Source organism: Calidris pugnax, unplaced genomic scaffold, assembly GCF_001431845.1.
Source record: "Calidris pugnax isolate Ruff unplaced genomic scaffold, ASM143184v1 scaffold76, whole genome shotgun sequence".
NCBI lineage: Eukaryota > Metazoa > Chordata > Aves > Charadriiformes > Scolopacidae > Calidris > Calidris pugnax.
The window spans coordinates 507,260-522,709 of NW_015090827.1; the positions used below are offsets into that span (position 1 = coordinate 507,260).

At 43.9% G+C, this 15,450-nt stretch overlaps 1 protein-coding gene across 3 annotated transcripts; it reads right to left on the minus strand.

Moving 5' to 3' along the window:
- Positions 1-5,000: 5,000 nt before the first annotated feature.
- On the minus strand, positions 5,001-13,853 carry SAMD9L (sterile alpha motif domain containing 9-like). 3 transcript variants are annotated; one of them, XM_014940324.1, is made up of 4 exons: positions 13,740-13,853; positions 13,477-13,580; positions 12,352-12,449; positions 5,001-10,551 (listed from the first exon to the last, which is right to left on the minus strand). In XM_014940324.1, the coding sequence occupies exon 4, from the start codon at positions 10,546-10,548 to the stop codon at positions 5,764-5,766; it is 4,785 nt and encodes a 1,594-aa protein (XP_014795810.1). In that variant the 5' UTR covers positions 10,549-10,551; positions 12,352-12,449; positions 13,477-13,580; positions 13,740-13,853; the 3' UTR covers positions 5,001-5,763. The 3 variants fall into 3 exon arrangements, with proteins under 3 accessions (XP_014795810.1, XP_014795808.1, XP_014795811.1); XM_014940325.1 differs by lacking the exon at positions 12,352-12,449 and having other exon boundaries at positions 6,213-6,327; positions 8,093-10,551; XM_014940322.1 differs by lacking the exon at positions 12,352-12,449.
- Positions 13,854-15,450: the final 1,597 nt, after the last annotated feature.

Below are 15,450 nucleotides of genomic sequence, written 5' to 3' on the forward strand. Positions count from 1 at the left end.
AACCTCAAATTGCACCAGAAACCTGTCAACAATCTACTCTCCTATTTTTCTTTTGAGATCTTGGCTTTTAGATGCCTATCTCATTCAGACTATTAATTAGTGGTGAACTCTTCAGCAGTTAAAATGGAAAGAAGTAACAGTCACCCTAGTTAACAGGAATGTTTTCTTAACTCAGTTAAAGACTACAAAGTGAGAAACAACTACCTTAAATCCTAGTTTAACTCGATAATTATTTTGCCTCTGAACATAGCTGTCGCATATTAAGTGTTAGGTTTTAATCCCTTTGTTATAACCGAAAATTTACTCACCAAATTACCATGTTCACATCAATATAAAAAATATTGTACGTGTATCACAGGAGAGCCTGTGAATTCAAATGGTAATGAGATCTTTTCTTTTCTGTTTCTGTGTTACTGGACTAGATTGCGCTGTACTGGGGCTTCTTAACAGTTTGATGTCTGTGGAACAGATGGCTGAACAGAATGAGTTACTAATGCAGATGCAAAGTTGACAGAGAACCATCTCCAGGCAGTGATAATAGAGATGGATGGCTTTGGGAGGGAAAGTTCACACATCGCCGTGTCTTATCAGCACACTGTAGACCATAAGCCCTTGACATTTCAGCTCATTCTCAAGAAAGACGATTTCTCTTTGCTATTATGCTCATTTTCTTTCTTTTGATGCTTGCCTTTTCATGACAACTGCAGGCTGAAGAAATTTAACCATAAAGATTAGTTGTGTTTTCTTGTTCTTCTGTAGAAACTGTACTTGCAAGACTGGTTACAAACAGCTCAACTAGGCAGGACTTTAAAATGCCATTTTGTTACTTCTTTTAACAAGACTCTCATTCCTGCTCGATCTTTGCCTTCTACTTTGCCTTTTGGGAGAGCACGTCCATTTGCCAACAGGTAATGATCCCTGTGGCCACACTGATCATCATTATCTTGAAATCTCCTACACACTGATTCCAACAGGAATTTTACCAGGGCTCTCAGACTTTGATTCTGATGTTCTGTGCGGTCCATCGGTTGGTCTATGAGGAGGCAGTAACCCACGCAACACAGCATGTTAATTATCATTAATTCATAACTGTGACTGTATTTTCGCTATTGCAACTTTCTCCTTCAGCCTCCCACCTGCTGTGAGCCCAGTCCTCTCCCAGCGCAGCCGCCGCTGCTCCGAAGCTGGTGCTACAGCCCGGCCCAGCAAGACGTGGTGGGGCCCCGAGCTCCTCTTGGGGGACACAGCTGCCCAGTGGGGACGCGCATGTTTTTCATCCCGAGCTTTTAAGCGACAGCCAGGAAGAAGCGAGTGCCTTCGGAGAGGAAGTCAGAAGCTGTCTTGTGACAGGTCACACAAACTGAAGGCCTGTGGTTCCAATAGGCAAAGGGAAACCAGAAAAAGCTTCCTGCAGCAGAGTCCTCAAACTAAAGCAATAGGGATTTGTCACAGCCAGTACTCCCCTCTGGAGGGTGGGCTGTATTTCCAGCTGGGATCGGCCCAAAGCCTGAGACTCCCTGTGGTGCTGGCTCTCCCCCGTCCCCTTGGACCAGGGTACGTCCCTCTAGCCCAGATCCCAGTCCCCCATCTTTTTCCCTCAAGATGCGTTAACTCTCTCCACACCACCGGTGTGAGGCGTCCCAGCTCGGGGGTGTCGCTGCCATTGCAGCCCCACCGGTCTCTGCTCCCGGGAGGGCCTGCCGCTGCCCGGGCGCGGGGACCCCCTCAGCCGGGTGCCGGGCACCGCTGGCGGCAGCCAGGCGGGGGAAGGGGCAGGCCCCGTCTCGCTCGGGATGGATTCTGCCGGCCGTTGCTGTCGTGCCGCTTCTGGAGCACCCTCCCCACAGCTGCGGGGTCTCCCCCGAGGTGGCCCCCGCCACAGGGGGACGGCCTTTCCCTTATCCCTCTCACGCAGGACGAGCGCTCTCTCGCTGCGGCCGCCGAACGGCCCCTCCTCGCCCGGGGAGGCCGGGGGCGGTGGGGCGGGACGCGCGCGGGGCAACAGCGCCCCCCGCCGGCCGCCTCCCGCGCCGCCGCCGGCCCGAGGCGCCGCCGGCCCGCCTCCTGCCATTTTGTGCGCGGGGTGTCCCGGGCCGGCGGCTCCCCTGCCTCCGCGCTTTTGTCTGGCGCGGAACAAAAGCCCCGGGTTCGTCTCTCGCCCAGCACCCGCACGGGGGAAGCGTGTGGCGGCTGCTGGCAGCGACGGGCTCTTCCTCGGGGCTTTCCTCCCGTCTTCCTGCCTGGGCCGGGTCCTGCCCAGCGCCGGGCTCCCCTCAGGGGTTCCCCTGTGGCTGCCTTTCACCTGACTCACCTGGTTGCTCCCACCACGAGACTGCACCCTCACCTGCCTCATCCCGGCTGGGGATAAGCCCAGAAGGTCCTTTGTGATAAAATTCCCCCGGCCTTAATTTCCCATTCTGCAGATACTCGAGTTTATTTCAGCCCTGAGTCTTTTAAGTCTTGTATGCGTTTGTGTGAGGAAAAGCCCCGGCAACGCAGAAATAAATGGAAGCATATTTTTGTGTAGAAAGCCTTGGGCCCCAGGGCGTGGGTTTGCAGGAGGAGTGTGAGGCCTGGGCAGTGGAGACAGGCCTGGCGGGAGGTGGCAGCAGGGGAGTGTTAAACTCTAACACACAAATATGGAGCTATTCTTACGTCCTTACTCTGAATACATATTAACACATTCAATTTTACAGATGGAAATATCGCCCTAAAATTGCTTACCTCATGTCACATGGAGAATAAATGACAGACTTGAGATGTCAGGCCGGGCATTACCAGGTAACAGGTGTGCTGCCTGTGGCTGCCCACTCAAATTTATTAAAAGAGGGGTTATTTTCCTAGTCACTATAAAGAAACAACAATAGAAAGAGTGCTGAATGGTATTTTTTATTAATCTCACATATTCTTACAGAGGTATGCCCAGATCTCAGAGTGGGTAGTTAAAGAGGTGCTGACAAAAAGAGAGGCACAGTCTGTCATCACAGCGGCCTCTGAAAAGCAAAGACGTGCTCTCGCCACATAGTCAGACACTGAATTCTGTATGGTGAGAAGAGGAAAATCTTTCATTTTGAGAGACACATTCTTTGCATAGGCAAAGGAGGGGAGTGTGGCAATAAAGCTGCCCAATCTTTGTCTTTGAACACGTAGGGATGGGACTATAGCAGCACCAGGAGTTGACAGAACTGCCGAGAAGACAGAACTGCCAAAATAATTTCTGTCTCCGCCTCTAAGAGGTGGCTGAAATTTCCTCCAATGTTGCGCCTCTAGGAGATGTTCTCTATGGATGCCTTCCCCAGGAATTCATTCAGGATGGCATGGTGCTACCGTTGTCTCTTTGCCCTGGGTGCAGGATCCAAGGATCTAGGAAGAGGTGTGATCATCTGAGCATGTTTTTTACTGTCGGGGACCTCCATGGCTGCAGCCTGGCACAAGCGATTGGACACACTGGGTTTGCCAGCACTCGTTCTCCTCTATACTGGGTCAGCTGCGAGTGGCATGCAGGCAGGAGGTTTGCACAGATCCGAGATTTTGGAGGAATAAGTGGGAAGAAAGCGTTTGGTCAGTACACAGTCAGAGACACCGCAGAAGAAAGGCCAAGAAGAGGAGAATAAGGGACAGGAGGTGAAGGTAGTCCTTGCTGAGCAGCCTTGCTATGGTTTGTGTGGCCCCCAGCCCAAGCTGCCTCTTCCAAGGCATAGTCCCTCAAATGGGCACAATTCTGCTGTACCTGCTGATAGTGCAAGAGTGATGTCACGTCTCATCTGGGGTATGATCACTCCATTTTGCTGCATCTCCAGTCATGGATACATTCATGCGGGGCTGGTAAGATTTATATAGATTATATATATATATCTATATATACAGCTAAACTACTCCCCACAGATCGGTAGTTTTTCGCCATGCTCCCCAACACTAACAGTTCTAGATTAAACAAGAGAAAAGCTAATTCAGAGCTGCCAGCATGGTGAGAGAAATTACAGAGATAATCTAGAACTCCAAATAAAATTCAAAGTAGGAAGAACAACTGTGGTATGTGTATCACAATATATCTACTATATATGCATATGATATACACACAAATATACACACTGCAAATGATATTGGATATCCTACAAAGGAAGTTCAGTGTAAACATTTCCGAAAAACTGTGCACTTTATACTCAATTGACTTGTTTGAGCAGTCTGACATTTGTTTCAGAGGAAAGGCTACGTGCTTCTAATATTTACAATACAGAGAAAGGATAGCTCAAACCGTTAGAAATGGACTGGTCATTTTCACTTGGCCATACAACAGGGAGGTGAGCAGTTATTTGAGCGCTGCAAAGCTCTTTGCTACATTTGCTGCCTGAGCCTTCTTCGTGGAAAGAGGCAGAAGAGGAGAGAACAGACCAAAAAAAAAGGTACAGTGACAAAACGAAGGAGAGAGGATATGGCTTGATTTCCAGAAAGAAAGTATATTCTGGAGCAACAGTTAAGGATGCTTAATATAGAAAACAATTATTTTTGGCTATCTGGATTAAATTTAGGACTTAGCTATTTAAATATTTGACATATCATGACTATTAAGCAATAATTTAAATAGTTCATGCAAATGAAATAAGACTGAGACATGCATGTAGAAATAAGTATTAAGTATTCTTTTTATAAGTAAAACAGTTAATTAAAGACTTGTGGGTTTATTAGGGTTTTCCTCAGCGCTTGGTTTACTCTCTGATGGTGTAAAGATTTTACATGTAAGGATCCCTAGAGTTCACTTGAATTTTTATTGAAAAATAACTTGGAAAATTTGATACAGAAAGAAGTTGCTTTGTGTTCTTGGATGCTCATTTCCCGCTTGTGTTCTGTAGCCCTGGCACAGCAGGTAAAGAAAGAAATTGGGTGGGACTGTACAAGGGGAAAGAGTACAGTAAGAGAAGATGTCCCTTCCCTTCCCTTCCCTTCCCTTCCCTTCCCTTCCCTTCCCAATTTTATATAAAGCAGAAGCAGACCCCACCACAAAAGAATAAAATCTATTTAATATGGACATCAAACACCAACTTTGTGCTTTTACAGTACAGCAGAAAGTAGGGATATTGTTAATAATCACATAACTCTTGCCCTGAGAAGGTGAAAGGCCAGCGCTGCTGTCCTCCCAGAAGACATACAGCTTGGCCATTAAGACAGGCGCATACACAAATGCATGACAGTATTCAAGCATGTGCAATAATAACTGAGAAAAAAAATACTGCTTTGCAACTGAATGGTCTTTTACATTACCCTTGTGCCAAGATGACACCAGGAATGATGGAGCATCAGGAAATGTTACATGCTTCATGTTTTCTAATGTACATTTCTTGTTCTTGCATTACTTATAAGTATGAAAATCATGGTGTGACATCATTACAAGCAATGGCAAAAAAGCTAGCAAGATAGTAGGGTTCTTATAAGTCATGACATTTAAAGATAACATTTTCAAAATACTCTTTTTTAGAATACAATTTTTTTTTTTAAATCACTTCTCATGTTGTTACCAAGCAGAGAACCTTGGGCAGATAGTGACCAGTCACAGGTCCCCTTCGGTTTGACTGACTGTCCAACCGGCAGTTGTGACAGTAGAGACAGCTCTGTATGGGACTGGAAGACTAACATGGTGAAGAAGGAAATACAGTGAACAGCCTGAGGCTGTCACTTGCAATTATTGACCAAAAAAAAACCCAAACCAAAACCCAGTTAAAGGATAATTTTGCCTGAAAAAGCCTTGTAGCTGAGAAATGGCAATATCTATTGTTTTGATGAAAGACTTTGTGTGTTGTATGCCAGGAGACCGGCAATGGAAAACCCAAGGTAAAAAGACACTCTTTCGATGTTTGGGCCATTTTTCAGTAGGCAGGAGGGCACAGGCTGCACTGGTATCCGGAAGGGTTCGTTGCTGCCATAGTCTATGTAGATAACATTGCCCTCAGCTCTTCCATCCAAAGGAAGCAAAAGATCTTGAACAGCCTGTTCCTTCCAGATATTTCCACTCTGCCAGAGGGAATTCAGTTCCTGTTGTGAAAGGGAACTAAAAAGCTGATCTATTTTTCCTCTGTGAACAAATCTGTCCAGGTCACTGCCTTTCGCCAGGTAGAAAAGAGCCAGAGGTTGCCTGGAAAGACGCAGGGTTCCATAGAGCCTGTTGAAAGACTCGCTTAAGCGTCTAATAAAGGTTTCCATTTTCCTGGAGTCTTCATCTAGTTGTTTTGTGTTTTGGGGCCAGAACAACAAGGAGGCTAGGAAGAAAGGCTCTACACACTGTGAAGTTGGTCCCACTACCTGTAGAATGCTTAGAAGCAGATTTCTCAGCACCTTGGGAGGATATAAATTAGCGGATTCAGGTTTAATGCAGTTCAGAACCACATTTGCCAAAATCAAATTCTGTTTGTCTTTCAGAGTTGCTGGTGCATTCTCCTGACACAAAAATGCATACGCTTCTACTATGTCCTCTATTTCTCTGTCAGCGTTTTGGTGATTCCTGTGGAGGTATTCCAAAATGCCAGAAAAGGAGCCTGCTTTGGAAGCCTCCACAGTGTCCCTGTATGCTTCTACATACTGGGGTGTGTTACACTTTGAGACCTGTTTACATTTCAGTTGGTCAAAACTGAAATCACAAAATATTTCTGTGTATTTGGTAAAATGTTCTTGAACCTTCTCATATAATTTTGCCTCTACAATTTCCTTTTCATTGCTGTGTGTTTTGAAAAACACAAAGTAGTCTTCAAAAAAGTCAAATGCCTTTTTCAACCGGGATTTCAAACTACATAAAAAGCTGGAGTGATGTTTAAGAACCTTGAACATTTCACTCTCTGTGCTGGGGTTACTGACATTCAAACTACCATTTCCTGATAGATACTTTTGCAATTTTTTTCTGCACTGTGAGTCTTTTTTGCTGAAAAAAGGAACATACCAAAGGACATCAATAACATAAAGACCAGTTTCTATCTCTCCCCAATAACCAGCAGTATTGTATGTCTGAAACTTCCTTTTAAGCTTTTTATGCTGCAAAGATTGTTCACTGTCTGCTTTTTCAGCTTGCTGCTGGCATTCTCTGAAAGCCTGTGAAGCATTCTCTGCAAGCTCAAGGAAGTATTTCAGCTCCTCAGCTGTCAGGACTGCTGTCTTGGCTTTGCAGTCTACAGAGTGTCTTAGCTTACTTTTGAAGACTTGACCCAATGTATTGGATATGTACGAATTGTGTGGTGCTCTCTGTTTGGCTACTTTGGCCCAGTATAACGCGGAGTCAAAATTCCTTTCTTTAATGTAAAAGTATCTTGCTAAGGCTTGGCAAATGTAACCGTTGTGCTCAAATCTAGTCGATGCTTGTTTTAACACAGATTCCACATTACCACCCTTCTCTTCCCTATGGATGGCTTCAATTAAGGGGGAAAACAAAGTGTCTGACTCATCGCCATGTTCCTTGCGCTGTCTAGTAATCAGCAGGGCTTGTATATCACAAAGCAGTTTGTCATACTTGAGCAAAGTCTTATAAAATAAATCTTCTTTCAATAAGCGCAATGTAATTTCACTTTGAGGCAAGTCATAGGTGAGTTTCAATTCTTTTAGGCACTGAGATGCTATCAGTGGGTGAATGATACGAAGACCTTTGTATCTCGTGTATTCATTCACCTGATCGTATATTAGAATATTGGAACAAATTCCCATCTTTTCTATCAATTTGTCTTTACTGCAGCCGATCTCTCGAGAATTAATTCCTAAGAATTCTTCACATAGTGATACTGAAACTGTAGATGTTTTTACATATGAGTTTAACAGCGTTAGATAGCAAACAAGTTGTGCTGGTTTAGAGACAGTATTCAATTTACACAAGGTGTTTTTTACCACGTTTTCTATGTACTGTGGATCAAAGTTTTCCTTCATAATCATAAATGAATAGAAATTGTCAGGATTTGGATGCTCCTTTTCAATGCATTTCAGTTTCCACTCAAAGGCCCTTTGCTCTTTTTGAGAAAGCTTATGTTTTAAAGAAGTACTGTTCAGTGAATTGATTGTTGAACTTTCATCAGGATTCTGAGATCTCATACAGTTTAGAATGATGACTAAAGGAGTTACATACCGAATACATTTTTCTGTTATAGCCGTCTGAATTTCTTTCTGCAGAACACTGACATTTTCTTGTTCTTCAAAATCATCCACAAGAAGTAACACTGGTAAATAGCCTGTGTCGTTGCTTGCTCCACAGGTGAGTAAAGTTGTCAGCTGTGTTCCAAAATCACTTGTTTTGTTTTTCAGAACAGCACATCTGAATCGTTTCCGGAGATCCCAAAGGATATGCATAGCTAATGTTGTCCCACCACAGCCTGGGTGGTGGTAAAGGTTGATAATTTTTACAGGTGATTGGTCAACACTGTCGGATGTAGACACAATTAGCTGTTCAAGCTTTTCATAACTGTCCCTTTTGATAAAATCTGAAGTATACTTTTCAGAAGAAAAATAGAAATTCCACCATGATACTTTACCACCTCGATAAAAAGCTTCTTCCCGCTCTTTAAGGAAATTTTTAAATTTATCTTCATCCTTCTCTATTCCGGTGTCTTTGCATTCATTTTCACAAAGTATTTCCAATGCTGCCATCGAGTCTTCTTCCTTCTTTAGAAGAATGGTAGAATGACCAACAGAAGGCAGAAGTCTTTTAGAAGACTGTGTCATTGATTTTAGTGTCATGATGGTACCATTTACCATTTGCAGGCTCAGGTTAGATACACATTTGTTTGAAAGTTCTTCCTCACTAATGCCTCTGAGATGCAGAAGATCTTTCCAACGCTGGTACGTACCTGCACCAACGCAAATGCAGACCATATATTCTAGTCCCTTTAATTCTTGGTAAAATGTCATAAAAGTGTCAGTAAGGGGATCCACTGAATCTTCCACTGTGGAAAGCAGAAGAAACACTATTAAAAACTTTCCACTCTGCCTTACATCTTTGTGTGAAAGAAATGAAATCATTTTTCTGACACTGGCAGCTCTGTCTCGTTGCCATGAAGTGGGATCAAGTGGTAGTTTTTTATTGCCTTTGAAGTCTGATCCACCGTTGCAGAAAATCCAGTTGGTCTCCTGATGCAGCTTCAGCTTCGCAGCTTGTTCAGAAACTGGACCCTCCATGTTTTCATAATAATCTGGGAAGTAGAGTTTGGCATTTTGACTTCTGCTGTAAGTCTCTAACACACCAGTCCTTTCTGATTCAAAATCGAAGTCAAGCACAGCAAACCATTTTATTTCCTGTAAAAAGTCTAGGTGCGAAGTTTGACTTGGGTGGCATTTGTTTGTCACCAAAATGTAATAGTCATAGTAGGAGCTATCCAGTGAGTCCCTGTTACCCGTGAGCAGACTAATTAGCTTTAGTCCTTCTTTCATTGACTTCTTTTGCTTTAAGTTATATTCTTCCTCTGCTCTTTTACGAGAATTTGCTAAGGATGTCAAGGTACCTTTAAAACTTTCAAATTCTTTGGAATTGCAAATATTTTTGGAACTAGCTCCATCCCTGATGAAGACAGCTTTTTCCCAACTCTTAGTCTTAAAGTCATATGTCTTGGTAGAGAAATAGTTTGTACCACAGATGTGGTGTTGGGGAATCACATCTATTTCAATGACAAACAAATGTGATGGAGCTCCGTTTCGTAATAGTACTTCTACAAATCTAGGTTCTCTAATGCAAGCTTTTGCAATTGTGATGTACTGCCCATGAAAGTACTTTCCAATCTGTGTATTGAAATGGTTAATGTATGCTTCTTTCTTGGTAACTTTTATTCCTTCAATTTGCCCATGTGGCGTGTCACGTACTCCAAAATGAATAGTGCCATTTGTGCGGGAGTTCATGCAGGCTGCAGCAAATTTAAAGACATCGTTGCTGAATTTCATCATGATATCCTCTTCTACTGCCTTATCTGTGTTGGTAAGTAATTTGAATTCATGTGCTGGATCAATGAAGTTGAGTGGCCCTGTTTCAGGGACATTAAGTATATTATACTGTATGTATCGAGTACTATCAGTGAAATTATCAAAAGGATATGGCATACACATATTTCCAGTTGGGTGCTGGCTGCTCGACAGCGGCTTCTCTGATATATTCTCTTTGTCAGCTGACTTCATTGCTTTTTCTTCTTCATTGGGCTCCGTCTTAAAATCCTGGGGTATACCGGAAGTAAAAGACCCAGATTTCTTCTTGCACAGTTTCTTTGCAATTTCTCCATCCTCCCCTTCTCCATCAAGACACTGTTCAGTGCCTTCTTGATCCACAGCCTGGTTTGAGCCTTTAGCTAGATTGTCATGCTCTTTCAGGAAATGCATTATTCGAATAGTGGGCCCAAAAGGTATGCCCATTTGCACAAAATCTGCTTTATTCATCAGTTTCAAAGTAGAACCAGTCACATCTTGGTTGAACAGGATTTCGGCATATTTCTGGTCAATCTTAACAACTTCAGTTGCCCATTGTTTGACTTCCTCTTTTGTCAACTGTTCCATATGTTGATATGAATGTGTTTTCTCATATTTTTCAGTGTTTGCATTGTCCATCCTCTAAGGAAAAAACCCACAAAATTACTAAACAAGTGATTTATAGTAGCCTGTTAACTGAATAACACTTGTTTCCTTGCTATTATCAACCATTAATGTTTTCATTAGTGTAATCTGCCACATGAAATACAACAGTTCAATTAGGGGACATCGTGGGAATGTGATGTAAGATCATATATAAAACATTAGCTACTTAGATTCATTACAGAATGATTTTATTTGAACACTGTTTTTAAACCACTTCTGTGGCTGACATCACACAAAAATTGTGGCTGATATCTATTTGTGGTCATTTGGACACTCATTTGGGCACCCATTTGTATGGGCCATCTAGTAATAAAAAAAATAAAATCATAAAAATCATAGAATCACAGAATATCCTGAGTTGGAGGGGACCCATGAGGATCACCAACTTCAACTCTTGACTCCACACAGGACAACCTAAAGATTAAACCACGTATCTAAGAGCATTGTCCAAACACCTCTTGAACACCAACAGGTTTGGGACCATATAGAGCTTGTTCCAGTGCTTGACCACCCTCTCAGTGAAGAACTTTTTCCTTATGCCCAATCTGAACTTCCCCTCTTGCAGCTCGTGTTCTATCACTGGACACCAGACAGAAGAGATCAGCACCTCCCTCTCTGCTCCCCCTCACGAGGAATTTGTAGACAGCAGAGAGGTCACCTCTCAGTCTCCTCTTTTCTAAAATGAACAAACCCAGTATCCTCTCCTCCTAAGTCATGCCCTCTAGCCCTTTCACCTTCTTTGTTTCCCTCCTTAGGACACATTCTAATATTTATATACATTTTATAAAAACATAGTTATGTTTTTATATATCTGTTTATATAATATATAGTGAAGTGTAGTGGGACAATCCCTTTTTTTGAGCAGTTCACTATACTGTGCCTAGTGCACCCCAGGCTACGGTTGGCCCTTTTGGCCACCAGGGTATATTGTTGACTCTTAATGTGCTGACCATCAGCCAAACCCCCCAGAGCCCCTTCTGCAGGGCTGTGCTCTAGCCTCTTGTCCTCCAATCGACACGTACATCCAGGATTTCACTGTCCCAGGTGCAGGATCTGGCATTTGTCCTCAACAAATTTCATATGGTTGGTGACTGTCCAGCACTGTAATCTATCAAGATCTCTCTGTAAGGCCTCTCAGTCCTCTTAATTTAGTATCACTGGCAGACTTGCTTAGTGTGCACTCAGCTCCTGTGTGCAGGTCATTGATAAAAGCATCGAAGAGAACCAGCCCTAAAATTGAGCCCTGGCGACCACCACGAGTGACTGGCCACCAGCCAGGCGTTACTCCATTCACTGCCATGCTTTGAGACCAACCCTCCAGCCAATTGTCACCCGTCATGTTGTCTGTATGTCACCAATGGCTCTCACTAAGTTCCCAGTTTGGTGAAGAAGAAAAATGAACTGCACACAGAAATCCAACCTTTTTTTTACCCTTAGGTGGGGTTTGGTACAGAATTTACATGAGTAACACTGCAAAGAGACATTGGGGTGGAAAGGTACTGCTGTGATGACTTAGCTCTTGCTATTGCAATCTTTGACAAATTACCTTTCCAGTACCTTTTGCATTCACTAAGGTTTCTCAAATGAAACCAAAGCCAGTAGTTCAGCAGCGTTTGTGGAGATGAGTGACAGGAAGTAGAACATCTTACAATCCCCTTGGTCTCAGTTAATGTGGACTTTCTTGCAAAAACTTTAAAGAAATAAAATAATTTCCCTTAATAGTATCTAATTTCTCTTTATCCTCTTACTTCCTTTGGGAGAATTACATTCACCCACCTGAAATGCTTACTCTATGAAGTTGCACCCAGCTACAGTTGTTGCAGGAGCGGTAATGTCTCCTCCAAGCACCTTGTCTCGTTTGTACCTGAGTGTGCCTGGGACAAAACGACTTCTTAGATTTTTTCGGGGAAATTTTGCTTTCTGAGAGAACACTCGGTTACCTAAGCCACCCTAGCAACGTGCTTTGCTCAATCTATTATTTGATTTCCTAAACTAAACTTTACTAATGCGAAGCAATACCAAAGATTTCTCATGGCTGGTGCGGGCACACAGCTGAGGACCTTGGGCCAAGCTGCCTCCTGCTGCACCCAACCAAGGCCAGAGCCAAGCCGCGGGGCTGCGCCTGACGGCAGCCTGCAGTTGTGTTTCCTGTTAACAGACCCTCCCTTTTGCTCACAGAAAAACTAGCTTCTAGTTCTTTAAAATGCCACTACGGTAAACGCGTATCGTCAAAACTTGAGAGCGCAGGGGGAAAGAATCCCCATGTTTCCTCGGTGAGAGCAGCAGTTCCCCATTCCCCAGCAGCTCCGCCCAGGGAATCGAAAAGCTGAGAAAAGAAACTGAAACTAAAGCACTTCTGCTCAGAGACAGCGCTCAACACAGCAGCCTAAAAGTATGGGTTTAATTCCCACCAAACATACTTTCTAATAGAGCTACAATTTACTGCTAACATAAAACCAAACATTTTTATGTGCTTGAAACAGTTACGCCACGTTTCAGTGTCTGGAGCTCCCCTATGAGCTGCCGCTCCAGAAGGGGATACTTTCGTTTCCCAGACCTCTTGGCACCATTTCGATGTTTCGTGTTCCCGGCTAGGTAATGATTCTGGCCAAATGAAATCCTCTAAACATGTCCTTTTCCAACATGGAACAACTCTATCATATTCTTTCTGCAGAGTAATTTCCTTGAGGACATATTCCTTAGGATTATTTCACTGTAATCTCGTAACAACCACTTTTCACATGCAGACATTTGGAAGAGTTTATTTTAGTAGATTGTAGATCATTTTCTATAGAAAATTAATATCTCAAAAAAACCCCCAAGAATAAGAAAAGGTATCAGACTAAGACATCAGATCTCTAGAAAATATTCCAGCCTAGAAGTAAATATGCATGTACTTACTGTAACTGCTCTGTTCTGCAGGTTTTTTTCCTATAGTTGTTTTCAGTACATATATTTTGTTCAAGCAGGAATCCCAACAGCTAAAATTCAGCTGAGCTGCTCTTCTAAAATATGAGAAAAAAAAAACCCAAATTAGTTTCTAACAGAAGACTTGGGTCTGGGGTCAGAAAGAGTAGTAAGGAAAGAGTATTGACAGAGGCAAACACCCATCTCCAGAGGACAGGAATGGCAGTGCCTGCTGGAGAATATTTATTATTCCTTACCTTCTCCTTGCATGCTTCTGCTGTGCCCTTCCAACAGGGTGTCCGTGCTATGGAGTGGGCAAGTCAGAGCTGGCTGTTGTGGAGACACAGGAGGAAGTTCATGGAGGGCGTTCGGGAGGTTCTAGTGCTCCCCTCCCCTTTTGCTTTCTCTTTTACCAACAAAGGTTGCTTCTGCTCTGCCTCTTCCTGACTTTCTGCTTGGAAAATCCTTCTTCTCTTAGGAAATGAATGCAAGAATTCTGTTCTGGAATGTCACCATCCAACAATTAATTGGCAATGAATTAAATTATTTTTTCCCAAATCGGGTCTGTTTTGCCCCTAATGGTAGCTGGTAGGTCATCTCCCTGCCTTTTCTTGACACAGGAGCTTCAGCACCTTACTTTGCTGTTCTGCTAAGGAGGGGGAGTGAGAGGGTGGCTGGGTGGGCATCTGGCAGCCACACAAGGTCAGCTCACCACAGTCCTTCTGGATGGTATCTGTTCTGAGAGAGCTGGGTGAGGTCACCAGGGCACTGCAAGTTTTAGAAAGCAAAAAGGGTCTCCAGCCAGCGCAAAGCTTTCCCGTGCTGGCAGGGAGGTGAGGGTGGGTGCTGAGCTCAGCGGTGCTTCTCTGACGATGGGTGCTGCTGTGGCTGCAGGTTGTGCAGACCTGAAGGAGCCAGCTGGAGGGCAGGCAGCACCGAGCCCAGAGTGTGTCACTGGGGCTCCCCCGGTGCTGGTGGTCAGCGCGGGACCCCTCTGTCTGAGGGACCTGGGGACTCACAGAACTGGAGGAAGCTGGGCTGCCGGGTGTCTCCAGGGAAGGAACCTGCAGACCTCTCAGAGGAGCCGAGCTATTTGATCTGGAATAGACTAGAATAGACTATTTCAGTTGGAAGGGACCTAAAATGATTATCTAGTCCAACTGCCTGAGCAATTCGGAGCTGACCAAATTAAAGTGTGAGGGCATTCTCCAGATGCCTCCTAAACACTGACAGGCTCAGGGCATCCACTACCTCCCCAGGAAACCTGTTGCAGAGTTTGCCCATGTCTCTGTACAGACATGCTTCCTCATGTCCAATCTGAACCTCCGCTGGCGCAGCTCTGAACCGCTGGTGCCCGTCCTGTGCCTGGAGCCCTGGGAGAAGGGCTCGGCACCTCCCTCTCCTCGGGGAGCTGCAGAGAGCCAGGAGGAGCCTCAGCCTCCTGCTCTCCAGATGGGACAAGCCCGGAGTCCGCAGCCTCTCTTATAGGACATTCCTTCCAGCACTTCCACCACCTTTCTTGGCCTCCTAGATATATAGTATGTAGGTCTTTCCTTTTCCTTGGTTTATTAGAGATGGAGAAAAACCGATCACAGCCCCTTTTATTAGAAGCTTTTCTACATACTAAGGACTTACTTCATTTTCTTGGTATATTTTCCAACCAAGATAAAACAATCTTTTAGGCCTTTTCTAAACCCTTTTTTTCCCACTGAAGTTGCTTCTCAAAGCCTTTTCTCATTTGGCTGTATCTTTCAGACACACTTGAAAGGAATTTCAAATGGAATCCAGTTTTCTGACTGTGCCAGCCTGCTGCTTACAGGAGTGGTCTGGAATATTTGAGTGTAATTGGAATGTTTTGTGCTTTTAGATACGATTTGTGGCTGGGACAAAGCATGACAGGCTTAGAGGAGTTGGAAAGGTCTAGAAAGCCAAGTTTTGAATTTAATATGATTTCATAAAAAATCAGCA